Genomic DNA, 26,345 nt, shown 5'->3' with positions numbered 1-26,345 from the left:
TTTGAAAAACATGCTTATTAAATGATTCAAAATTTTTCACACGATAAATTGCATTATAATTTAGCAAGTTCTTCATGTTTATTGAAATAAGTTTGTTTATTTAAATAAACATGGTAAATGCACACAAATTCCTGCCTGCAAAGGAAGCCCTCAATTACTAATTACACAAACTAGAGTCCATGATGACACATTTTAAAACTGAACCCAATTGATATTTCCACTCCCTTATCACCACTTTAGCACAGTCCAACTCACACTGAACAGGACTTTAAATCTTTTAAAGAATATAACTGTTCTACTTTTTTTTACAAATCCCTGCTTAGCAATTATATCAAATGAAAATGATCACACTGACAGCCACCTTAGTAAGATACTATTCAAGGAACATTTTTGTTTTTCCAAAATATGACTATTGAGCATATGGCTGCAAAATAGCTATCTCCATTCTTGTAGAGAAACACCATAAAACTTTATATTTAGAATATTCTACTGGGATCCAGGACACTGTTGGCACATGACAACCATGAAACAGTCTTTGTATTACTTACTGGAGGTTACACATCATTGCATTTGGGGATTCAGCTCATGTGATTAAAACTTGCTATGAGAGGAAATTTTCATTTAATATTACACCATTGAAAGGGAAAGACTTCTCTGAGACCTAGACATATCTTAACTCTGTACCTCAACCCTTATATTGAAGGTTTCAAACGCTTCCCTGCATAAGACAATCATAACCATAATGCCATAAAAGTTTAAAGAATATAGGGTAGTGAGACTAGCAAAAAATCACTACTATGCATGCAAGTATAGAGAAAAATGTGCATAATGTACAATTAAGCTCTTCAAAATCTTACAGCAGATATGACACCACAACAGCTGATGAAGAAAGAAATCCTATAGCTATAGGTGTCATAACCATGGGAAAAAATCAAGGTAAGAATATTAGCAGTGTTGGGACATGGACAACTGTTCATGTAGGAACACAGGAAAGATGAGCAAGTCTGAACCAGTTTCAATTTTCTTCAGATTCCACAGAGAAATTTTGTTTTTAACAATAATATTTTATGATGTTAGGTCATTTGAACTCAGACTGCTCAGTACTCAGCATAGGCACTGACTTCTGGTTGAATTCAGTATTCTGCACCTTTTATTAAAATCATTTGGTACCAAGGGCTTTTGTTCTGTCTTTTGCCAATAGTTTTATGATCAGAGAGAGAACATCTGCACTACAGGCAAGCAAAAAGGCAGAATTTCATAAAGCCACTGGTTTCACTGAAGACATTCATATTATCACTGTCTTTCTTCACAGCTCTTGGTAACGCCTCATCTGAGCTGCACATAAACAAATACAGATGGAAACAGATGGGGAGCTTGACAGTGAAGGACAGGTTGGAGTCAGCTGAGTGGTGGAAGGAGCTACAGTGAACATCTTACAGTGCAAATCTCCAGTTCCCAACAGATTTGGTGAACAGCTCCAAGAGCAACAATATCACTGAGAATGCCAATATAACAACTGAAATGGGAATGCAATAAACAAAGGTTGTACATGGTTTGCTGCCAAGGTTATTAATAAAATGAAGCTACAGCTCTCTCTGTCACAATTTAGCACTACATGTAGGATGAAATGACTGCTTGGGAAACACATTCTGAGATACAGAATTTGTTTTGAGAAAAAAGTATTACAGAGGAGAGATGTTGCAAAAACTTTAAACTGAAATAAGAAAGGTGTCCCACTTTGTAATGAGGAATATTTAGGACTAAGATACAGAAACCAATCATGTTGTTGTTACAGAATCTACCCATGAGAGAAAAATGTCTATCTCCTCTATTTTTGCCTAACCCTTACGGGTCAGTGCATTGAAAGACTCTAAGCTCAATTATCTGGGCACTTGACCAAAAGGAACCATTTGACTATAAGATGTTTGAACAAATAGAAAAAAACTAGTAAAAAGGCTAATGTGGTGGCAGTCTTTTAAAAAATTTAGTTTCTTCTTTCCCCCTTTGTTTTTTATTGTGCTACAAGCATTGTCATAAAAATATATATCAGGCATAATCTGTAGTTAAAAGTGCTTTTGTAGACAACTGCTTTCCAACTCAATATACCAGTGTGTACCCAAAAAATGACAGAAAGCAGCATTGAAAGACCAGTCTAGAAGTGTAACAGAATCCATGAGTCATTACAAAATAGAGGTGGAAGGGGAATTGAAAATGCTTCTTAAGTATAAATGATATTTCTTCATTATACAAAGCAATTTTCAAACTTTGCTTTTCGTTTTTAGTCACGGCATAGGTAGTAATGTCTGGTACAACATCCTAGTGAAAGTATCCAGCCTCACTATTTTAAGAACATTTACTTTAAAATGCCACTGGAACATGTCTTATCATTAATATTAAAATGAATTGTGAGACAAGAGAACATCAGGATTATAGCTATCTACTACATGTATTAAATTGCATTTAAAGACGGAAATTAAAATAATCCCCTTTTACCCCCAAACTCTGTAGGGTGTCATAGGATGACAAAATCCTTGTACTAAACCAAGTTACTAAATTATTCCTTATAATAAATTTAGCAATACTTTTGCAAGTATGCTGTCTTCATACAGGGAGCTGGTTTATAGAGTTATAACTACAGAGAAACCCTCAAAGATAGAAAGTATTTACGTAACAATGAAAGACCAACCCTCCCCCCTACAAGTTTCATTAATAGCACATTTTGTACCTTCTATATTGTAGAGTTTAATTATTTTCAAAGAATAACTTTTCCATCACTATTGTATACAGGAACAGACCATGTTTTAGTGTTTTTGTTTAATGAGTATCACTTGGTATCCTTATAAAAGAAAGTGAAGTGAAGGAATTCGATGTAGAACCTAAGGGATAGAAACTATGGTACTTGAATATGAAACATAGGTTAGCTGGTCATCCAACAAATTAAGAACAGGAAAATTGCATAATCCACAGAAAATTACTTGTGAGGAACCCAAAGAATCTTCAACTTAGTAACAACATACATGAAAAAAATAAAGTGTGACTTGAATATTAATGTAATTTGTGCATGACAAATTAGATCAAACTCATTCACAGTTGCTGCAATGGTGTTCATGGCAAAGAACCTTGTGTAACTCACCCTCCATCATCCCAAGGTAAGAAAAAGAAGTAATTGAGGGTCATAAAACACCATGCTATTAGCAATAAATTCACAGAACACATGCTATACAAGTGTTAATATTAACATAAATATTTAAAAATTAAGCATGCCGAGATGGCTACCACTGTAGGTGAAGTTACACTGAGCAACAAATCAAATGGAAAAGAAGAAACTGAAATGGTAAAAAAAAGAAAGAAAAATGACTGGATCAATAGGTATATGACAAACCATGTTTTTTCTCTCCTCACAGAGGCAAAGTAAGCAGTGATGTTCAGCAGCAGCAACTGCTTCAGTTTCATCTGAACCATTTTAAACTCCTGGAGAAAGGATATCTGCATCCCAGCCTAGCTAGTAAACATTCAATGAAAAACAGACATACTCCTCTTTTCCAAGTCTTCTTTCCTTTTTGATCAAACACTCTTCAAACTGTTGTTTGCATTTCATTCTTGAACTAATACTAGTTTGGGATACAAAATGAGTGAAAGCTCTTCTATAATATAATGTTATAACTTGCTGATTATGTTCAAATTTGAGACTTGTATAAGAAAGGTATTTCTAGTTGAAAAAGAAAGCTCTCAAAAGAACCAGCATAACACTGTGAAATTCCTGTTGTAATTGTAACTGGGGACCTCATTAAATATACCCCAGAAAATCAGATGGAAAACATTCACTGAAAGGTACTTGACAAAGTTTTCTGTTCTCTGACTTAAAGTACCTGTCACAGCTATAGCTGCTGTCTCCCCTTAGGCAGTCTTCTCAATGCTGCAGTTGTTCTACACTGCAGTGACTTTTTCTACTCAACCTTCAGACAGTGTCAGTCAGGGGATTGCTCTTTCTAGTCCACAACTGGACTACTGATGTACCTTCACACTTTTTGTTGAACAGAGGTTTGCCAAAGTTGTGAATCTGACACTCGCTTACACACTTACATGTACGTACAGAAATTGTACAAGTTATACATGTACTTACATGAAAACTGATCCTATTTGAAGATTTCTCAACACAAAAAGGAACATCAAGAGGGAGGTACAGCATCACAGGAATCTGAGCTGGAGGCAAGTTCCTCCATCAAAAAGAATGCACTCCTTTCTTTCTGATTCCTACCAAACACACACACGTGTGCATGCAGCCCCCCACGCAGACACACACACAGTGTCTCTCTCTCCAGCCTACAGAAATGAACTGGCAAGAACATCACAGAACCATCCTGGTTGGAAAAGACCTTGAAGATCTTCAAGCCCAACCAAAACCTAAATCCACTAACCATAACCTAATCTACCCGTTCAGTGCTTAAATCATGTCCCTGAGCATCTAAACATCTCCCTTGTTTATTTCTCTCCTGCAGGAATTATTTTTGATTTCTTTATCCACATCTCCACGCTCAAGCCTCTTGTTGACACTATTAAGAAATTCCACAATTTCTTTTCTCCCCATTTGTTCACTATTGTCTTTAATCCATTACTCAGCTAAAATTCTCCCTTTAGAAATGAAGAAATTTAGTCTTTCTCCACCCTTCACTATGTAGTTCCTTTTACTGCCAAAGTTATACTTTCTTTCAAGCTCCTCTATGGTATGTGCCTTTTAATTCATCTGAATGACCACTGATTTCTCTTCCTACTTTGCTCTCAAAAGTCTTGCATCTGCTTCCTGCAAGCAATTCAACAAAGCAGGGTGACTTATTCTTTACTATAAAAGAACTGATGTTCCTTCTAATAGAGAAATACAACACATACAACCTCAAGTCCTCCGAACAGGCAACACATCCAGCCACAGGCAACTAATTTAATGCTGTACATTGTTCTCTGTATTTCTCTCTCTGACGACAGTTAGGACACAGAGATTATGAACTGCAGACACACAGAATTCCTCACATCTCTATGCAGAAAGTAACCTGAAGAGGAATAAATTACTATCCTCTTAATTTATCAGCATAATATAATCTTAGTTGTTTTACCTTAAAGCCCTCAGCCACAGTCATGCAGCATTGCTTGAAAGCTCATTAAAACATTAAAGTTCTCTTTACATTTAGATGGCTTTAGCTATACATTAACATGATTTATATCTTCCACTGGTTTTGATTGTAAACTTGTAACAGAAGCATGCTTTTTTCCGTAACACTTAGTGAAAGGGGCTATAATTTGATCATATTTCTTTGCAGATGCAAATAACAATATTAAATAAAACAAAAAAGGATGGAATTTTAGCTAACTATAGTTACAGTGAAGGCATAAAAGAAACAAAGGTGAGAGAAGGTAATATTCTGCATTAAAAACTTTGATGGAGTAAGGCCTATGTCACAAGTGACAATTTTGTGTACTTTTATGTTTTATTTTATTCAACTCTCTTCATTGGTATCATGCAAGGTATATTCTCTCCCTAAACCTTGTTCCTCTTGCATGAATGTATATGCAACTAGTGAGAAGGAAACAGAGGCAAATACAGGTAATTATTAAAACATAAGACAGACTGCTAGAACTGGCAGTTTGTGAAATAAATAGAAAAAACATTTCTTTACTATTTCCCATCTGAATCTGATCTCTTGATTCTGTTTTCAATTAATTTGTGAAGTAACATATTAATTGAGCAATTCAGACATATTTCATATGCCTGTAATGTTATACACATCACACACACCCACAACTCAGTGAGTAAAAATATCCTTAAAAACTTAGTATGTGAATGCTAAAAAGATACTTACTACATGTAAGATAATTCTTCTTTAAAAGACACTCTTGGTGGTACATTTTTCAGAAAAGGTCACTACCTCAAATTTTAAGTCGGATATTAAATTATCTTGCAAACTTTGTTAATGAGCAAGAAGGACAATAAGAGGGGATAGGGGGAGAAGATTGCTCTTCATATTCCTAAAAACAGTGCTAATTAATCACCTAGATTGTGTAGGATTTTATATCCAAAGTGAAATCACCGCATATTCTGCATCTTTTAAAACCTGACAGAGCATTAGAAGAAACTGGAGAACAACTTCACACAACCTTGCTTTTTGGTGGCTTATATCCAGCCAGTGAGGCCTTAATTCAGTCCTAAACTGCTTATGTGAAAAGCACAACTTCTATCTCCAATGTGCATCTAATATTTAGTGCATTCAAGGTTAAAAAAACCCAACACAACAAACTAAGAGCACAGGCTGGTAAAAGGAGAGTATGATCTTGCAGTTTTATAGCTCCTCTATATAATTAAGGCTAAGGACTGCCCTGTAAAAAAAAATAATAAATCTTATCCTGTATTGTCTTTATTGAATGATAGTAAAGGCTTAGTTATGTATGAAGTTTGCATTCTTGACTGATCTGGTTGTGAGACAGAGAGGAGTTCCTGCTGGATGACAATAAATCCACCCATTTCCTATTTCTTCTAAACATCACCCACCTATGAATTAGAGACTGCTTACAAAAACTGCTGGCCCTTAGCTGTGTCTCAGAGACCAGAGACAGAAGTCACATGTCACATGGCCAGACATGGAGGCTGGACAAATAAACCATCTTCCTCATACAATGGAGCAGAACCTACAGGAAACATCTCTGAGATTCCTGTTGGCTGACAATGACTCTATGCTGTGAAGCATAGAATTGCTTCATGCCTTCCTGAGGTCTCCTACTTGTCAGTACTCGATTGGTAAAATTACAAACAGGCTCCAGTTAGGAAGTAATTCAGCACTAGAAAACCACAAGATACCAGGAACAACTGGAGCTTGAACTGAGGTTGGCAAGGAGAACTGAAACATGCTTCCTCCTGTGTCACTCTGTCTTCACCTCCATCAAACAACTTCTATTTGCTTCTCTTCCCTTTCCTCTAATCCACCTTGCTTTTGTAAATAAAGGAACAATTCAGAAGACTCTCTTAATGCTACCAACCCAGCAACCCCTCTGAAGAAACAACAGGAACACTATTTCTAGCTGTGCTTTATATTCAGAGTGTGAGGAAGCAGTGCTCCAAGCAGCCACGTCCCACCCAAATCCTTATCACCAGACCCACTCCCTGCTTTTCAAAGATTAAGAAGTGGTAGTTAGGACAGTAATCTACTTTGCAGTGGATTTATGACAGCTCACGTCAGAGAGTTTCATTGCTTGAGAACACTGACAAAGGAACTATGATCACATTTAAAAAAAAAATAAATTAGATTATTCACCATACCTAGTCAGTGCTACCCACCAGACAACCACATCACATCCCCACAGCTTTTTATGTTCTCATCAAGCATGCATTTAGATGAGATAAGATTAAAGCTGTTGGAGTTTCATGTTTTATCCCAAGTCTCCGTCTTTAGCTCATCATTTCAATTCTGACTTTTGCATCACAATTGCTGAGTAAAGCTATGCTCATCTGACTGGTATTTCATTTCTGTATATGTCTGCCTTACAGCATTTTCAAAGACAAACGTTGTTTCTTTCCCTGATGAGGACTCAGATTTTTCTCTTTAAGAAACAGAGAAATCCCTCCTTTTTCTCTTTAAAATTTTCTCTTTTAAATTTCCTCTTTAAATCCTTCAGAGAAATACAGCACACAATGTGTCTACTTTATACACTTTTTTTTTAATCAGAGGAAAAGTCAAAGTTATGATGTAGCTCACATATTTTTGTATAACAGTTTCTATTTTACAGTATTATTTCCATAAATTAACAAGTAAACTTAAGAATACAAGCTTAACTCCTGAAATGGTACCTAAATGGCTCTTCTATTCCTTTCCCTGGGTAGAGGAAATCAGTTTTGGACTACAGAACACATGCAACATCACTGTTTGCTAAAATTTATGCTGTGTAGGATTAACTTGGTAAAATATCTCAAAATAGGAGCAATAAAAGCCATTATTAAAAATAAAACTTGTTATTCCTTCCTCCAAAGATATAGACACTCCAAAAGTATGTTTAAATATACTCATTGGTGCCACTATCAAAGGGTAAGTGTGTATTACACAAACGAGCCCCCAGATTAAGTATATATTGTGAAATGTATGTGAATGTGCATGACTTGAACCAATGAACTGTGGCCTGAAATGATGTCACAGAATGTGCAGCATTAAGTGGAAGGTTAAACCTACTTGCATCTCGGTTCATTAAACGCAGTTAAAGTGCAAATTCCCTCATTCTGACAGTAGTAATCACAAGGGTTCACTTTCTGGTCACAGCGCTGACTTTTAAACCCCACAGAGCATCTGCAGAATTTCAGTAAAATAGACCTATATAAATAATCTACCTTTTGCTGAACAGATTTTAAACGCATTATATATCATGATGGCAAGACACCCACACAGACACACACCCACAGATAACAAAATTACAACTGTTTTTCATGGGAGGTCCAATCTGACTGTACTGAAAAGTTTGCTCATCAGCATTGATCACACACTGATAAAACACTGGGCCTGTACTCACTGATGGGTTCAGGAATCTGAACAGTCTTGAAGCATTATTGTCAAATGTACTAATAATTTCTATTGATCAATCCAGACTGCAATGGATTTATGACTTTCTTAGCATTGCTAACAGCTGCAGCATTTATGTCTTGTAAACCCATACACAAATTTATGTATTAACCTTGTTTTCCTTGAGATGCTATGGTGTTCCACATGAAAAAGAATAAGCTAGTTTTATAAGGAAAAAAGAAAAGGAGAATCACAAGCTTCCAAAAGAGCCATTTCTAGGTGTTTAAGCAAACAAATCACAAGACTTGATCATCATATTTGGGCCTTACATATTATAAATGTGATATTCCACTTCTCCTGAGATTTACTAGTCTCTCTAGTTCTCAGCTAAAGACATTAAAGGATATACAAATAACAGGTAAAAAGGACTGGATCAAATAATAATGAGACATATAGGCACTTAAAGCATTTTCAGGTGAATAAGGACTACCGTGCAGAATTGCATTCCACTGTCTCTAAACCCAAAGCTGCAAACATCTATTGACAACTTCTCCATAGCGCAGCAACCACAGTTTTGCCCCATTGCACATTCAGAAGCACTTGAGTTCTCACAAGGAGGAAAGAGCTGGTCCATCTCTTACACTGGCCAGACTACAGTATCTAGGAATTTCTCTCTGCAACTTCCTTAACAGTCTGAATACAACAGGCACTCTCTTTTAAGACCACCTGCTCCATGGACATGGTAAAAACAAAGGGATGGGTCTGTCTCATAATGCCAGATCCCTTTGGACAACAACTTACTTATGTCACCTTGGAAATGAGACACTCAAGTCCAATTCTCTCTTCCAACACCTCATGTGCTCTGGAGCCCTCAGCACATGGAAGACATAGACCTGTTGGAGAGGGTCCAGAGAATGGCCACGATGATCATCAAAGGGCTGGAGCACCTCTGCTATGAGGACAGGCTGAGTGTTGGGTCTGTTCAGCCTGGAGAAGAGAAGGCTCCAGGGAGACCTTAGAGCACCTTCCAGTACCTGAAGGGGCTACAGGAAAGCTGGGGAGGGGCTTTTCATCAGAGAAGATCGTGATGGGACAAGAGATAATGGTTTTAAACTGAAAGAGGGGAGATTTGGGTTAGACATCAGGAAGAAATTCTTCACCATGAGGGTAGTAAGATGCTGGAATAGGTTGCCCAAGGAGGTTGTGGAAGCCTTCCCCCTGCAGGTGTTCAAGGCCAGGTTGGATGAGGCTTGAGCAGCCTGGTCTGGTGGGAGGTGTCCCTGCTCATGGCAGGGGGGTTAGAACCTGATGATCTTTAATGTCCCTTCCAACCTTAACCATTCTGTATGATTCAATATGTTCCTGGAGAACACTATGAGCTTCAGGTTGCTGTGAGACATGGCAGAGTATTCCACAATGAAGCTTTTCTGGAGTGCAGAAGGTTAAAATTAAGAAAAACCTGGATTTTGAGTAGCTAGCTCAGTGTGACTGAGAGCAGGAAAGAAATTATTTTCTTGCTACAATGACTACTTCTGTATTTTAGATTTAATAGCTGGAACAGAAGACACACCATAGCTCTCAGGAAAGGGCTAGCATGTAGGGTTTTCTACTTCTCAAGGCAGTACTTCACATTCTATACTAAAGATTCTCTTTTCATGTCTGGGCTTAAGAAAATCATCCTGAATTTTTAAGTCAACCAGGGTGCAGGAAGAGGAGGACAATCTCACCACAAAAGAGCCAAGCTACTGTGGGCAGTGTGAAGGTTAGGGCAGAAACAAGAGACACATGAGCAAATCCTCAGACCCATAAAGGAAATAAACACTGACAATATTCTTCCTATTCTCTAGCCATCAGGTTCCCTACAGTAGTGTAGCACTCCCACTTCTGACCATCTTTAAGGAGAAAAGACTTCATCCACCTTTGAGAAGCAGGGCAGGCAACCATCCTGATTCCATTCCAGATACAAATGCCTAAACGGGCTTTAGATCTGACCTGAAATAATTACAAGTCTCAAAAGGCACCTCTTTTTATCTATGTGCATTCAAAATATATATCTTAGTTTTACAACTTTCAATACACATATTGCAAAAATATTAATAGCTAGAAAAAGTACTGTAAGTTATGACTGTAACCAGCACATTATACATTCTAAAGAGATAAATGATACAGTCAAATGCATAAAAAATTTATTATTTGTTGGCACACGGACATGTTCTTGATCTACACAATGCAGGATACTCACAGACAGACAGGTATATTTGTCTCTGGGTCCAGCTGACATGTTCCCCCATTGTAACAGTAGCCATCACATAGCTGGCAGGTAGAGGCAATCTTTCCATTAGTGCAACTATCATGGTTAAAAAAAAAAAAAAAGACCAATAGCAATCAGTATTGCATTAAATCTGGTGAATTCCCTTCTAATTATCTAGACACTAAAATATGGATTGTATGATATGTATAAGATCTACTGATTGGCAGAATTCTAGGTTGAAAAGCTAGTACAGGCAGTGAGCTTATCACACCAAATATTTAAATATTTTCTTTTATGAAGATTATATATAATAGTCACTCAGCAATACAGCAGCACATCTTACTACATATGCTTGCCATAGGACAAAATATGTCTCCATCACTATCACTGATACTGCAGAATGAACAAATTTCAATAGTGCGATAATTCTCAATGTTCTTAAATATTCTAATTTTTCCAAGTGAAGACCCTTTTAGTCTCCTGCTACATTATACTTCCCACCATGAGGAGTGCTCCAAAAGTTGATTTAGAAAGGCAGGAGTCAGTGGATTTTGAGTTAGTAGAAGTCACACAAAGGAACCATTCTGATGTGACCAACTCAGGAGCTGGCAACTGTGTAAGAGATTTAAAGGATAATGGAATATAATAGCTATTAAATATACAATTTTAAATACAGCCACACCCCACACACACACACTTACTTGCATGTTACATCATCACTGTCCTTGTTTATTATGCAGTGTCCCCCATGACATCTGATACACTTGTCCACTTCACATTTTGGACCTTCAAATCTTACTGGACAGACACATTCTACGCTTCCATCATCAGAAATGGTGCATGATTCAGAATTCACACAATAGTGGTGACAAACATCTGCAAGCAAGATGGAAGCTGCTTACTAAAAGAAATTTAGGAGTGTCACACAAAGAATAATACCTTACTTTTTGATGCTTTAAAAGGTACTTTAATAAAAAGTAAAATGATGAATGAAGCTGTTGCCTCCCTGGCAACTACAAGAATCAAGGACACCCCATAAATAGATACATAACAAGTTAACGAGGTGGTCTTCAGAAGTGAAATGGATGGATAAACTCATATAATACATTATTCTTTTCAACTTCTAGATGTCTAAACCTTTATGGCATTATTCCACATAATATAAAGACTACTGATGAGAAAAGCAGAGCAATGTTAATGTATTTAATGGGACACTGGCTGAAAAAAATTCTTTTGATACAGTCACGTTAGCATTAAGAGCATAATGCAAAACTGAAGTGGAAACAGTATTCTGAAATAATTACTTTTTATTTTCTTTTATCCACATATTAAAATTTCATGAAGTTTTAATAAGAATAATATATAAAGCCATAAGCTGTAAGTTCTACAACAAACTACATACAAGACCCCATCATCTCATTTAACTGCTTAAATGTCAGCAGGTCTGAGATTTCAAGCAGTGAATTCTTCCACACTTGTGAAGTGCCAGTTGCTGTCTCCTTTCTTTCATAGGATAAAAGAATCAGGCTGTCTGACTGCAGAAGCTTCCAGAGATACAAAATACCTGTATCTTATGATTTGGGTTCAGTTGCATTTATGTGGTAGGCACAATTTTCTTTTGATCAAACAGGTGGGGGTTTCTTAAGCCTTGTGATTTAAACTTCGTAACGGGGCCAAATAATCCAAAGTCTGTATTTCTCCCTGTTTCCAATACTTTCACCAGTTCTGTGTAGTCAACATGTTCTATTGAGCTTTTGGTGCTGTTCTTGATTGACAGATATGGATATACAAGATGTCTCAGTTTTCAACTATGCATCTGTATCAGCTTAAACTAGTCCATATTAATAAAATATTGCCTTTCTTTCAAAACCAAAAAATTCAAGTCCTTTACAGCACAAGGTATGCCTGAAGGTGAGTCAGTAGCAGGCAGAAGCAGGACATCATCAAGCTGTTCACTAGAGAAGGAAACCGTGGCCAAATGGCAACTTGAGCCCTGAAGCTGGAAGTGCAAACTCTCAAGCTGTCATTTGAATGGGGGGGGATGTCGTAAGCAGCAAATTGGAGACTACTAAAATGGATATATTTTACTAAGTGTATTCAAGATGTCTGATTTGTGAGGGTATCTCATGAAGAGAGAAATATTTTGTTTATGCTTCTCTGTGCTCAGTTTCCTCCCCTCTCAGAGAAGTACAAACCAACTGCCATGCCCAACCAAGCAGCCAACTGCTGGAAAAGTGATTTGTTTGATTATTCCCTGTCTGCCTCCACCTATTTATGTAGATTAATCTACTTATGGAGTCACTCCTGAGCAACCAGGGAGCTTGAAAGACACCCGATGAAGTAGGTCATTGTTTGCCATTCCCCAAGTCAAGTCATAGAATGGTAATTTGCAGCAGGGGGCTGTTTTCTGAACAGAAACTACTGCAGTTGGAAAGCCAATATCGAGAGACGTTTTAGGAAAAACGCATTGCAAGGGGGAAATGTTTCAATCTACATGAAGACACCCTCTCCTGCCCCCCCAAAATAATAAAACATTTAGGAAGAGAAAGTTCATGTTAAAAAAAAATAATAAAAATATTGGTTGTTAGTATAGATTGTAGCCATAAACACCTTTAATCTTCTGCTCTATCTTAAATGCATATGTTACATTTGGACTGAAACAACACCCAAGATATATATTTATTTGTTTTCCCCCCTAAAGAAAGGAATTTTAGTTTCAGGGACAGTGACAGCTCATGAGATCACCATATTCCCTTTGAATGATTGTAACTGCCTGAAAACGTTTCTATTTTTTAGGATCCTTGGGCCTTAAATGATACAATAAATGAACTTTAACTAGTCTGTATATCTTCTTTCAGGAGTTTAAAATAGGGAGTTATATTCAAATACATCAACTGCATGTGTCTATAATAATACGCACGACGTTAGTGGAATTCTATGCAAATTCATTCACTTAAATTTATTTCAGCAGAGCCAGTGCCTTGACACAGAGCATACATTTTCATTATTAGCCCTTATGTGAGCTAATCACAGAAGAAACTCTGCATTGGGTAATCGGAGACGATAAGTATGAGGAAAATAAGGTCTTTGCAATCTGGCAATACTGCAAGTAAATGTCTTCTCCCTGTTATAAAAAACACTAATAATATTTTCAGCTTGGGAGCATGTGTAAAATACCTATTCACATTCATCCATCATCCTTTGCATATGAACGAGGCTCAATAACATCACAGAAAGACTGAGAAAGGTATCTTAGAGGCAACCAATCTTTGCAGTAATGCTATACTAATGTATTCTAACATGGAAAGTGAATGTGATTAATAAAGCACAAAACCATACATATCTGTGAACAAAGCAAAAAAATGTCATGGGTGTGAATTCATATAAACGTTATTAAGTGTAAACCTGTACAGTTTCATAGAAACCTTATTGGCCATAAAAAAAATATATGCTAAAAGATTGTAAGACTTTATTTCCTTAGAAGTATTAAGGTTTAAATAAAAAAAGGCTTAATTTTATTTTGCTTTTTATAATGTGTTCAAGTCTCTGTATTGTGGCATTTTTCCAAAGTGTCAGCAGACAATCCAAATCTGATAATAAGCACTGCCTAAAAAGTATCCTTAAATTTACATTTAAATTAATTCTTTAAAAAAAAATAATAAAAAGTTTGCAGAAGCATTCAACTAGAAACAATTTGTTTGGTTTTGGATAAGCCTCAAGTAAATATTTTTTCTTAATCTGTGTGTCTGTCTGTGCATGATTTCTGTACTATGCTGTTTTCAAATACCCAGTTGTGTTTGCAGATAGTTATTTGTGGATCCATGCAGCTTGTTTAATACTAAGTAGGAAAGAATCACAATTACTGCTCGTTTTCCATTCAAAGGTTTCAATTATTTCATAGTCTCCCAACTGGAAATCCATTCAGTTTACTTCAGTATAAATCCTATTTAAGATACACACTAACCCTTTCCTTGTTTGACAGACCTTTCACTAAAACTACTCTTTGCATCTTGCAGACAATCCTAAACTAGACCTTCATAACAGCTATTTTTCTTTAAATTCTGTTTAAATGTAGCCTTCTTTAGCAAATTCACCAAATTGAGTACAAAAGAGGTTATGGCTTTCACATGTAATGTTCTAGTATATGATTAAGGGAGTGGAACGTCTCCCTGATGAGGAAAGGCTGAAGGAGCTGGGTCTCTTGAGCTTGGAGAAAAGGAGACTGAGGGGCGACCTTGTCAGTGTTTACAAATATATTAAGGGTGAGTGTCAGGACGATGGAGTTAGGCTTTTTACAGTGATGTCCAGTGATAGGACAAGGGGCAATGGGTGCAAACTGGAGCATAGGAGGTTCCATGTAAATATCAGGAAGAACTTCTTTACTGTGAGAGTGACAGAGCACTGGAACAGGCTGCCCAGAGAAGTTGTGGAGTCTCCTTCTCTGGAGACATTCAAAACCCGCCTGGACACGTTCCTGTGTGATGTGTTCTGGGTGATCCTGCTCTGTCAAGGGGGTTGGACTAGATGATCTTTTGAGGTCCCTTCCAACCCCTGAGATTCTGTGATACCAAGCACTACGACAGTCCTTATTTTAGAGTGTTATAGTCAAAGCAAAGGAGCATAAAAAAAGAAGATTCAAAAAATAATTCTGTTCTTAGAAAAATAATCAGTTTTAGGTTAGGGTTGCTACTGAGTCATCGTGTTGAAGGGACATGAGGAAGACAAACTGCAATTTTGAAACGAGTAACCAAAAGAGGAAATTCAAGATTATGTTCACATGCCTCGAGTCACTGGAAAACAGATAATGGTGATTCATGGTAAGAGAAAGTATGGAGACAGAAGAAAGATAAATGGAGTAAGAACAGAAGGATTAAGAGTTGATAATCTTCTTCTCCTTCTCCTCTGTAAAAGAAGTAAAAATTTAGAGAAAGTGCTAAAAAGCAAGAAGAACCTTTCTAAAGGTATGAAAGCTTTTGGAAAACAGCATCTCAATGAGAAGAGACTGATGGGTCAGTTGAAAGGAGGAGGATTGAACCTAAATCCTGAGAATTAAGGAAGTGTAATTTTTAGAAATCCTGAATTTTTATACTAGCTGGGGGCAGAAACCATATTGAAGGGGATCTTAGACTGAACAAGATGAAGAGGCAGGAAACTCAAAAGTCAACATGCTGCTTTTTGGGGTTAGAAATAAACATGAAAGGTAACAGCAGTTGAGGAGATAATTGATGGTCTGTGAAGATAAAGGATACTAGAGAAATTATTCAACCAACTATGTCAATTTCCTATGTATAGGTATTTCACTAGCATAAGAAAAGAAATATGAGAAGCTGAAGTAGAAAAGTGCAACACAATTCTCTTTCTATTGCAAAAGTCAGCCTTCTTGTACAGCTCCATAGTACATACTAATTTGTAAAAATACTAAAATAAACCATAACTAATAAAGCTTTTTCTTCTCCTACACCTGTAGGTGGATATTTTGGAAATATGTTCAAAGATCACACAGAATCACAGAGAATCTTAGGGGTTGGAAGGGACCTCAAAAGGTCTTCTAGTCCAACTCTCCTGCCAGGCAGGGTCACCTAGAGCCACATCACACAAGAACTTTTCCAGATCACTTGAATACATCAGATTCCATTCCCTCAGCAGTTTTAATTTTGGAGCTAAGCTTACCAACATGTGCTGTAGAAAAATCAATCAAATCCCGTTCAATTTCCATTTTGCAGAACCTGCGTTCTAAAACCAGATTGGAGAGTTGGTGAAGATTTACTTACAGTACTGACATCTGTCTCCTGTGTAGTCAGACAAGCAGTTGCAGAAGGGTTGATTCCCAGCAGTGACACTGCAGGTTCCTCCGTTTTGGCAAAAGCGATCGCAGACCGTCTGGTTGCAGTTTGGTCCTGTAAAACCCAGCGCACAGTTGCAGGTAGGCCTCCCTATTTGAACCAAAGGAAACTATTTTATACTAAAAACAAACATTAGGTAATAAACAGCACTTTAATGACAGCTACATTTATCAGAACAGTAGCAAGTTTTTGAGTATGACCCCAACTCCCTTTTCTCTAGGCTCAACTAAAATACCCCATTGCGAACATTGCCTGAATTCAGCACTTCTTTAAAAGCAAGTCAGCACTGTAAGATATGGACACCTCAAAAACTGCATCTATGCATTTTATACTTGTGCATGTATGGTCATTGGCTTTTTATTTGGGAATTATTTTTAAAAAATGGTCTTGAGTAGGAATTTAAGACATGACAAGTTCTTCAGATTACACTGCCAGGCTGGGATCCTCCAGTTGCAGATGAGAAGTGTTTGTATAACCACCATCAATGCCTCCTCAGAATTCCATTATTCTTAAGCCTACAGGCCTCTATATATAACCACATGAATATACCAATATTTACTAATTCATTAAAAACTAACTTTACATCATTATTTTGACTAAAACACAAGTATCTGTGCCTGTTTTGTTAACAATAAATAATAAAAAATAATAATAAATCTGGTAAAATTAAAATCACTGTCTTGCACCAGACCAAAGATGCCTGTAAGTTCAGTATCCAATGTCTGAAAAGTAGTGAACACCTAGGGATAAATACTTGCACAAAATGAACTCCCAGTTTATAGCTTCTTTTTAAAGGGGTTTAAAATAGTGCTTAAAACCCAATGCATTTCCCCCTACAATTCTTCCCTATTGTAATATTCTTATTTTTTGTCCTTATCTAAATCTCATGTCTAAAGGATTTATAGCCTTCTTACAATTCTGCTGCTTTATTAAACTCATCCACTCTTCCCTGACTTTCTTCTTTAGGCTTATCTTCGTTAAAACAAACATCTAGATCCCATAAATGTTTTTCCATCTCCTGACTTTGCTTTTATATCTCATTTGCAATCTTCTCTTCAAGTAAATGACCTTATGTTTCTAACTAGCCACCTCCCTTCTCACTTCCTAATAATCTACTTTCATTCTTGTTTATCTCTTATAAAACACTTTTTCCCCCCCCCATCCTCCTTCTCTTTGCTGTAGTTCAGCCTTAGGATTTTCTTAAACTTAGGGAAAACAGACCAAATACAATATTTTTCTTCTTTTTGTCTTCCAAGATAGGTAAGGAAAGAGATGAAGATTAATCAGGACATGAGGACACTTCTGAAATGAAGGGGCAGACAGGGTGGTCTTCATTTGAATCATAAGGAACCCAACTGGCTGGCAAGTACAATCAAGAACTTAACATGGAAGAGAAAGGGCTGACAGGTGAGACCCATCCCTTCCAGTAGTCACAGAAACGTGTTAAGTGCTAAAGTCAATCAGATTAGGAAGTTAATTGCATGTTGTACTGTGTGAGTGATGCAGGTGCCCTTTGCACTGGAATTGCAGGCACAAATGGAAAAAACAGCCTATTGGATTTTATTATCGACGTCCCAGTCAAGACAATGATACAACTGTGGAATCCAAAAGAGATCAGGGAACGTGTTAGCTAGGAGAAACTCCAGTTATCCCTGCATTTACAATTGAAAAGCTTCACACAACATAGGGCAGAAATTAACTTCTTATGTATAAACAACCTTCCTTTGTGGCGGGATGTGGAAGTGAGCACACAAAGGGAGCCATGCTTGACTTGGGCCTGGCTTGGATTAAAACGTACACAAGAGCCAAAATCCTAAACACTCTAAGGAAATACCATTTAAAGGTTAATTTTCCAAAATAATTATCTCACATCTTCATACTGATCTACCAGGAAATCCTTACCACTGCCTGATGTACTGATGCATCATGACAGGGTCCCTTCCTTGCTGTCTTTTGCCTCACTGTTTCCTCACTTTAATGTGCTGATGGCTGGTGTTGGTATCCACAGCTACTTTCCCATTTGCAAGTAGAATTCTGCACCTAAAACTCTGAAATGGGCAGATCTTCTCACCCTTTTTTTCCTTTTCTATTCAATTGGCAGTCTCATTACAGCACTGTAGATTAAACTGAAAACCCCACAATTCTAACTTTCTTCTGGTGTTTATTTTAACACTGTGTAATCATTTAGTATCATATTTGTTGGAGAATTTTTCAATGCAAGTGAAGTGCCCTCATTTTTTCTGCTCTCTCTGATTCATGCAGAGTGATTCATTTACTCTTTTTCCTTCACTTGCTTCTTACTTGTCTTACATTAAATCCTTCATGTAATTATTTTCGATGTTTTCTATTTTAAGCTATGCTAATTTAAAGTGTTTTGCAAATCATCCTAAAGGCCATGAGATCAGTTAGGCTCTTTCTCTAATGAGTACAGCAGGAAAAAAATCCATTGACTTAAAAATAGCTCCAACTAGTTTAATATGCATCAGCCTGGTTATTCATATCTGTCCCCTGTGATCCAACTGTTAAATCAAAGGTGCTGAATTGAGATGTTAGAACAGAGTCTTTTTGTTTTTCCCAATATATACACTTGTGTTTCAATTTCTCCCCCTATGTCAGGGGGGTATAACATAATCCTTTATCTGAATCAGTGTTCCAATAAAAAAGGTTAAAATAAAATAGTGACAGAACATAGATCTTCAGGTCTGAAATAAGTTTTTATTATTAACATTTCTCTATTTTTTTAAATGACAGGACAATGATATTTTCCTAGTTTGTAGAAAAGATTATTCTATTCTTTGCTCATGTAGGCTTATAAATATGCCAAACTGCTGACAGTTCCATGAAAATTTAATTCACTATAGCCTAAACCCCATTTTTGTCACTGAATTTAACATGACTTTTAGTAATGTTAATAGTTCATTGCCTATTCATATACAGAATGTTGGCATCTAAAATAATACTAATCATGACATTTTCCCCTACCTTATTCTCATAAATTATTTCTGATACAAACTGGTTCCAAGAACAGTTTCATAAAATTGCAGTAATAAACAATGACAAACAATGCCAAAAGGTTTGTACCACAGAATCAGAATATTGATTGATGTTTGCACAGGAGAGTCACATTACCCAGGGTGTCACACATCCTAACAAACACTGCATGGTAATTGTGTGCACAGGGAACTTCAGCATCTACACTGGTCATGAAGCTTCAGGATTAAAGCTGTACTGAGGCAGGAGTAAAATTGTCTCCTAATTCCTGACCTTCACCACCACAGAAACATTCATAGGACATTCCAGTATAGAAAAATGCTAGTAAGGAAAGTGGTTTATGGCATGTAAAACTGTTTCAAATTCTGTCAATGATCTTATGGTGCCTTTTGTACAAAAAAAATGAGCAAAAATCATTTTCTGACAGAAAACAAAAATTTCCCTATTTTGAGCTTTTCCTTTTTCAGGGCAATCCTCAACTGGATTTACTGCATGAGAATACCATCTTCTTTTCCTTTGCCTATTGCAGATTAGCATCCTAGCTTCCACATATCCTCCTCTTCAGCGTCTTCCGTAACATGATAATCCCAAGAAAACTTCCCTGTTTCAATTACCCATGTTGAAAAAAGAGTAGCAAGGGGGACAAGGGGGCAGCAAATCCTCAGGATTTCACATGTAAATGCTCAGACTTGAAAACCACAGTAATAATATCTAGACAGCAAGCAGCACATCTTTTTTTGACCAGGATTTCTCCATTCTCAGTGATTTACAAGGGATGTACATGCACTTTGCTATGTACTATCTCTACTTTCACGTCTCTGGGAATAGTTATCAGCCATCTGTGGGGATCACACTAATTCATTTCTGTGTGGCTGATGAACTATAATGAGCTTTACTGAACCAACAGTAGTGAAGAGAAGCTGCATTACTCTACATAATTAGTAGGTGAGCTGACTGGGATCAGTCCCAACAGATACAGATTCTCTCCACGTTGTGGAAGAAAGGGAGAAAAAAACAAGCTTGGAATTCATGAGAATAGTCTCCAAGGCTGCTCTCACCAGGCTGGTTATGGTGGTTCTGTTGGGACCCTTGGATCAGCTGTGCATCAGGCACAAGAGCTTTGCCACCAGCTACCAATCAGCCCTCTGCCCTTCCCATCATCCCTGTCCTGGGAACTCAAAGATGTACAATGCATCTTTGGGACTGAGAACATGAAACAATTTCTACTTTATGTCCAATTTTTTTTATATATTTCTTTTTTTAATATTGCATGACTTTTAATTTACTGGAAAGACAATTTTTTACCCATTTTGATACAACTACATGTGGTTAGACTTGTTCTTCATAATGTAAGTATAGCACAAATATGAATTTATCTGATTTTGTGAACTAGTCAGATCTGGTTCATGTGTTCAAGACATTTAGTAAATAGTTGCTCCAGCGTTTTTACTTTAAACTGTAAGGAGAAAGGAAGTGCATTTTTATGGTAACATTTAATTTTATTCCAATTTCCCATTAATTTGGCTTACTGGAAAGTGTTCATTATTATATCAAACTTTTAATTATGCATCTCAGATGTGTACTTTTAATTAACTGATGACATTTCCTTTGTTCAATTATTGTAGTTCAGTACAACTGTCATAAACTTCTAAATTTTAATTAAAGCTGCCCCAATCTCTAGCTATATTATGTTCACATAGGAATTTGCCAAAAGGCTTAGCAGTAAGTAAACCAGCAGTGAATAATCCCCGAATTGCCAGTGGGATTTGTTTAACAAATTAACATTTGTGTGCTGATAATGAGGTTCTACAATTTAACACATCCAGCAAATATTTAGCACAATCACGTTTTAAAAAATGAGTAATACTCTGCAATTTACTTAATTGGTTATCACATTACTACTATATATTAGGTGGTGAAAGAGAAGGGGATTTACACATTCACTAGAACACACGTTCACTAGAAGAGAATTTTATATGCTGTGTCATTTATTTCAGACCATGATGGAAGGTTCATTTTCAGGATCTCTCTGCCTCAGTTTTTGAGCCAGAAGCCAACAACAAGGAAATTCCTTGACTCCTAGAGGAAAGTCTCCCAGCAGCAGGAACCTTGCAGAAGTTCATCTCCCTGGGTGGCATTCCCCACCTTTCCCAAGGCTTTGCATGTGCTAAAACACTCGTTAGATCAACTGCATCAAAGCTGATTGAGTTGGATAACACACTAGGATCAATAAGGGCAATCACAGCTTCTAAGAAAGACAGACTCAAGGAAGCTGAAACTGTCACAGGTAATTTATTTTTTGCTCTCACACACTTACGGCTTCTGCAACTTCCAGAGGGAAAAGTTGCAGCATTTTTAGCAAAAAAATACATTAAAAAAAAAAAAAAGAAAATTGGGAAAATAAATGCAACTTGATTGCATCTGTTTAGCAGGACAGTTTGATGAGCTAGTTGTTTAATGGATCACAAGTATAAATGCTTTTTGAGGCATTGGTTATGAGCACTGTAGTATGGGATATAGCAATAGCATAGTGGAAGAATTTCAGATTATATTGAGCTGACTTTTAAACAAGAAATTTTATACTTTCCAGAAATGTGAAATAATCCTCTACCAAAGAAACAAAACCCAAATCAAAACAACACACAAAAAACCAAACCCCCAAAATTGTGTGACCAACGAATTGCTGGTGTACAGGCCAGCCAGTTAGGATGTAATATTACAGATCTAGACACAACAAAATGCTTAAGCTCTACAGCCCTTAAGGAAACACTGAGCACCTTTTGATTCCTACGTGTAGCAGCGTGCAAGGATAAAGTAACATGTACACTAATGACCCTCTCATAAACCTTGAACAGCTCTGTTTTGAAGGCTGTAACAAGGAGAAGAAAGGGAATGAATGCTGCTCTGTTCTGGATTTCACACCCTCAGTCCAAACTGGGAATGGTGTGTTGTAGTCCCTACAGCTAAATGTGCACTCACTGATGCAATGACCAAATGATGTACTAATGATGTACTTTGCCCAGAGGTATATTTCGCTGGAAGAAGGAAATGGTTGGTGCAAAAATACTTGAAGAATTAAGTTTTGTTGACTTAATTACAATTTTCAATACTTCTGGGGCATCCAGTTTAGCTTTCCTCTGTAAGATACATAATGGCTTTAGTGTATCATGGATTAGATTATACCAGGGTAAGGTATGTCTCACTGACATGCCAGTTTGTTTCAGAAACATGTGATTTATGGCTGGATACAGGTAAGAAATACAGTCTGATAAGAAACAGAGATTTCTTCTTAATAGAATATTTACAGGGCCCAGGGGTGAGGCATGCAAGGAAGATGAGATGTGAATCAATTTGAAGATTTTATCTGGAATGCTGAATGAAGTCACTTTGATTTAGAAAGATATAGGGTCTTTTTACCTACATCTTCAGCACAAGAAAGTTATGGCATGAGCTTCAAGGCATGGCTACTTTCATCAACTGGAAATGGCAGAGATAAAATCTGCTTAACTTGAAATATGACTACGAAAGTTTGATTAAACTAGGGAAGGGGACACAGCCCAGCAGAAGAACATTTCTCTTAGTAGGTCTTGGCTCATAGATTGACACACTTTGGCCATGTGTGGTTCAGCAAACTTCAGTTGCGGTTAAAGGTTAGAATTCCTAAAAATCAGGCAACTGAGCAGTGACAGGTGGACTCTGGTGATATCCATGCTGGCCCTTCTGATGCATCTCTGGTGCAGGCACATTATCCTGTTTATGACCAAGCAGAACTAAAGCTAATGCCTGCACTGCCAGGCCCTCTGTAGCAGTTGGGGCCATGATTAACAACTTAGCAGAAGTGTATTGTAGAATCTGTTAATATCTCTCCTTTACTCACTACTGACCCAACCTATTAGACTAATTATTTCAGCAAGGATAAGAAACTTCAGAAGCTGGATTTAAGAGGGAAAATAAAAACAAATCCAGGCAACAGCAGAGAGGTGTGAGCACAGCTGCCCAGTAAGGAAAACAGCTGCTGGAGGTAAGCCCTATGGCTACTGCCAAAAGAAAGGATTAAATAAAACCCTGGGGTCTTTGAAGATGAGTTCTAGGAGCTTAGTTATTAATTTTTTTAAAGTCTTTTAACCACACAAAAGTATCAGTTAAAGGCCAGATGTACAAAGATGTGAGAGTAAACATCCTTTCCTCAGATGATCAGGAAGTTCTGCATGTCATTTAAATAATTAGTGACTTACTTTCATTCACTTGCATGTTCTCACTAAACACATATTGATCCCCGTACATTGATAAAAATCTCTGCTTATCATTTGTGTCAGTACTTCCATCAGCTGTTAGAAGCAGTTTCAAGTATAATTCATCATCTGCAAGTAGCTGTCATTTTCTAATATGTAGTCATTATTAGAGATATTAACTAGGAACAACAATAACACTCAAATGCTCAGAACTCAAAAAATCCTCTCTTAGGCACACAACAGGTTACAAAACAGATTTGAATTTGTTTAGATTTTTGCCACTACGTCTCAGCAAATAAAAGAGGAGGCTCCAAAGAAGCCAGCAAACAAAGCTAAATTACTAAACTATATCAGCTGAAGGTAATTAGTAAGGAGTGCTAAGGAAAACACTGAGGTCTAAGCCCCCTCTGTCACACACACAAAGGCACACAATTATACATTACAGGTTGTGTTGAACGTTCACAAACTCCTGTTCTAAAGCCAGGTGCCTGTACTTTCCTTACAGAGATCAGGGTATTGGTAATTTCATCACAGGAGAAAATGGTTCACACCATCCTCAGCAGCTGACAGGCTTCTGAGATGAGCCAGCAAATTCTTCCCAGCTGTTCTACTTTGAATCAAACACTTAAATATTCTTTGGAGCAGAAAATAGAATTAATATTCTCCTTTCTCACAAAATTACTAAATTTTAGACTACTTCTTATCACACTTTTTCCCTCTCTAGCCCAAGGACTAATTGCTTTATACAAGCTACAACAGCCTGTGTTAGGGACAAAGATCAACTGCCAAATAGCTGCATTTTGACAGCATAATCTCCCTGAAGATAAGAAATGAAATTTCAAATTCCTTCAGGGAAAAAAAGGGTCAGAACTGATCAACTAAGTCTTTCTGAGAATTACAAGAGTAAAATGCCTACTTTGTGAATTCCAGTAAGGCACATGTAAAGACTGAGGTCACACAACTCTGTAATTTAAGGTAATACTTCTGTGTATGCAAGTAAAAATTTAGAGGGAGAATTGAGATTAAGAGAGCAAGATGTGTGGGGGTGTTCCAGATGTAGTCTGCCTGAGCCTTATGCTTTACAATACCATTTCTACACCTCAACATGTGTGCCTTCATACTGAAGGCTTACTTACATGCCCCCTTTTCTGGGATGCAGGTTAATTCTTCTGAAACATGTGAATGAAAAGCACTATTGATAAAGTCTACGTATGGTATAGTGCACATTGTTTAAGGATAGACAAAGCAAATAGGTTATAAATTATGATTCTACAGTACACAGAAAAAAATACCACAAACAAGGAGCAAATTGAAACATTTAAATTAAGGTAAGATACAGCTGCTCAGAAATATTTACCAAGGAGAGAGGCTCCACAGGTTCCTCCATTCTGGCAGTAGTTGTAGCAGTGGTTAGTTTCACACCTTTCACCAGAGTAACTTGGCCAGCAGTGACAGCGAGGATCTCCCTTCTCATTTATAATGCACTTCCCTCCGTTTTCACAGGTTAGTTTACAGGTGTCATCTGCAGCAAGAGCACACACAGATGTTCTCAACAATCCCATTTCATGTAACCGGCAGAACAGAACTTGTTTACATCTTAAATGGAGCTACAGACCTCTTTCAAGGTAGGGGAGGGAGCTGGAACTTTTCAAAATGGAGAAAGTAAACTATCACTTCTGTTTGCACAGTGCTAGGAAAGACACACGTAGGGACTCTAAGCCCCTGTTGAGAGGCTGCAGGGCTGTGAGGTTGTCCCTCACCAAACTGGGGGCCTGCACCTGGCCCTGAAGCTTCATCCAAATGAGAAGACCACCAACAGGAAAGCTGACCTACTTAGAATGTGAGTTAGTAAAGACAGTATAGGTTCTTGCTTGAAACTATCATTCTTAGTTAAAGGAATAAAAAAGAAAAAAAGAATGTTGGCTTCACCTGGGGATCTCGGAAAACTTCCCAGTCACTTTGTGGTGACCTCAGCCTTTCCTAAGTTGACTTTTTATCTTTCTTCCACTGTCTCTAGTAACTACCACCCTTCTTAACTAAACCCTATCCAAAATATTCTAAAGGATATAACTCAGGATATTACTCAGCCTCCAAATCCTCCTCAAATATTGGTACTTGCATACTAACTTGTTACTCCTAAATGGTATTTTCTGATTTATTCCTGCTCTTGCCTGCACAGTCTGTAAAGCCACTGAGCAGAAACCCTGCCTGCTGCTCTGCATTCACCAGGTGCTCACAGCAGCAGAGTTGTGGTGGTGAGGTATGAGGTGACACAAACCCTGATTAGGCCAGATTCAATCTTCCTATACAGCTGTTCTGCAATTAGATTTGTGCCTGTCTCGGAAACACTTTGAAAAATAAATCTCTATTTATTTCACTGAACAAGATATAAAATCACCTGGTGACACCGACAAGAAATTAGCTATAGACTAGCATGCATACAGTGCTCAAACATCCAAATAATTGTAATCCTAAAGAAATAGACAAGCAAGCTTCC

The 26,345-nt window shown here is 37.3% G+C and overlaps 1 protein-coding gene across 1 annotated transcript in view; it reads right to left on the bottom strand.

Moving 5' to 3' along the window:
* LRP1B (low density lipoprotein receptor-related protein 1B) overlaps positions 1-26,345 on the bottom strand; it is a 671,221-nt gene that overhangs the window by 9,694 nt on the left and 635,182 nt on the right. The window contains exons 84-87 of the mRNA XM_010000387.1: positions 25,206-25,370; positions 16,554-16,715; positions 11,484-11,658; positions 10,774-10,878 (exon numbers count right to left, since the gene is read on the bottom strand). Of these exons, the coding sequence (XP_009998689.1) occupies positions 10,774-10,878; positions 11,484-11,658; positions 16,554-16,715; positions 25,206-25,370 (607 nt within the window). The remainder of the gene's footprint in view (positions 1-10,773; positions 10,879-11,483; positions 11,659-16,553; positions 16,716-25,205; positions 25,371-26,345) is intronic.

The sequence above is a fragment of the Chaetura pelagica genome, unplaced genomic scaffold, assembly GCF_000747805.2.
Source record: "Chaetura pelagica isolate M959 unplaced genomic scaffold, ChaPel_1.0 scaffold386, whole genome shotgun sequence".
NCBI classification, from domain to species: Eukaryota; Metazoa; Chordata; class Aves; order Apodiformes; family Apodidae; genus Chaetura; species Chaetura pelagica.
Note: the sequence above shows the minus strand (reverse complement) of the source record. Positions and strands in the feature narration are given on the sequence as shown.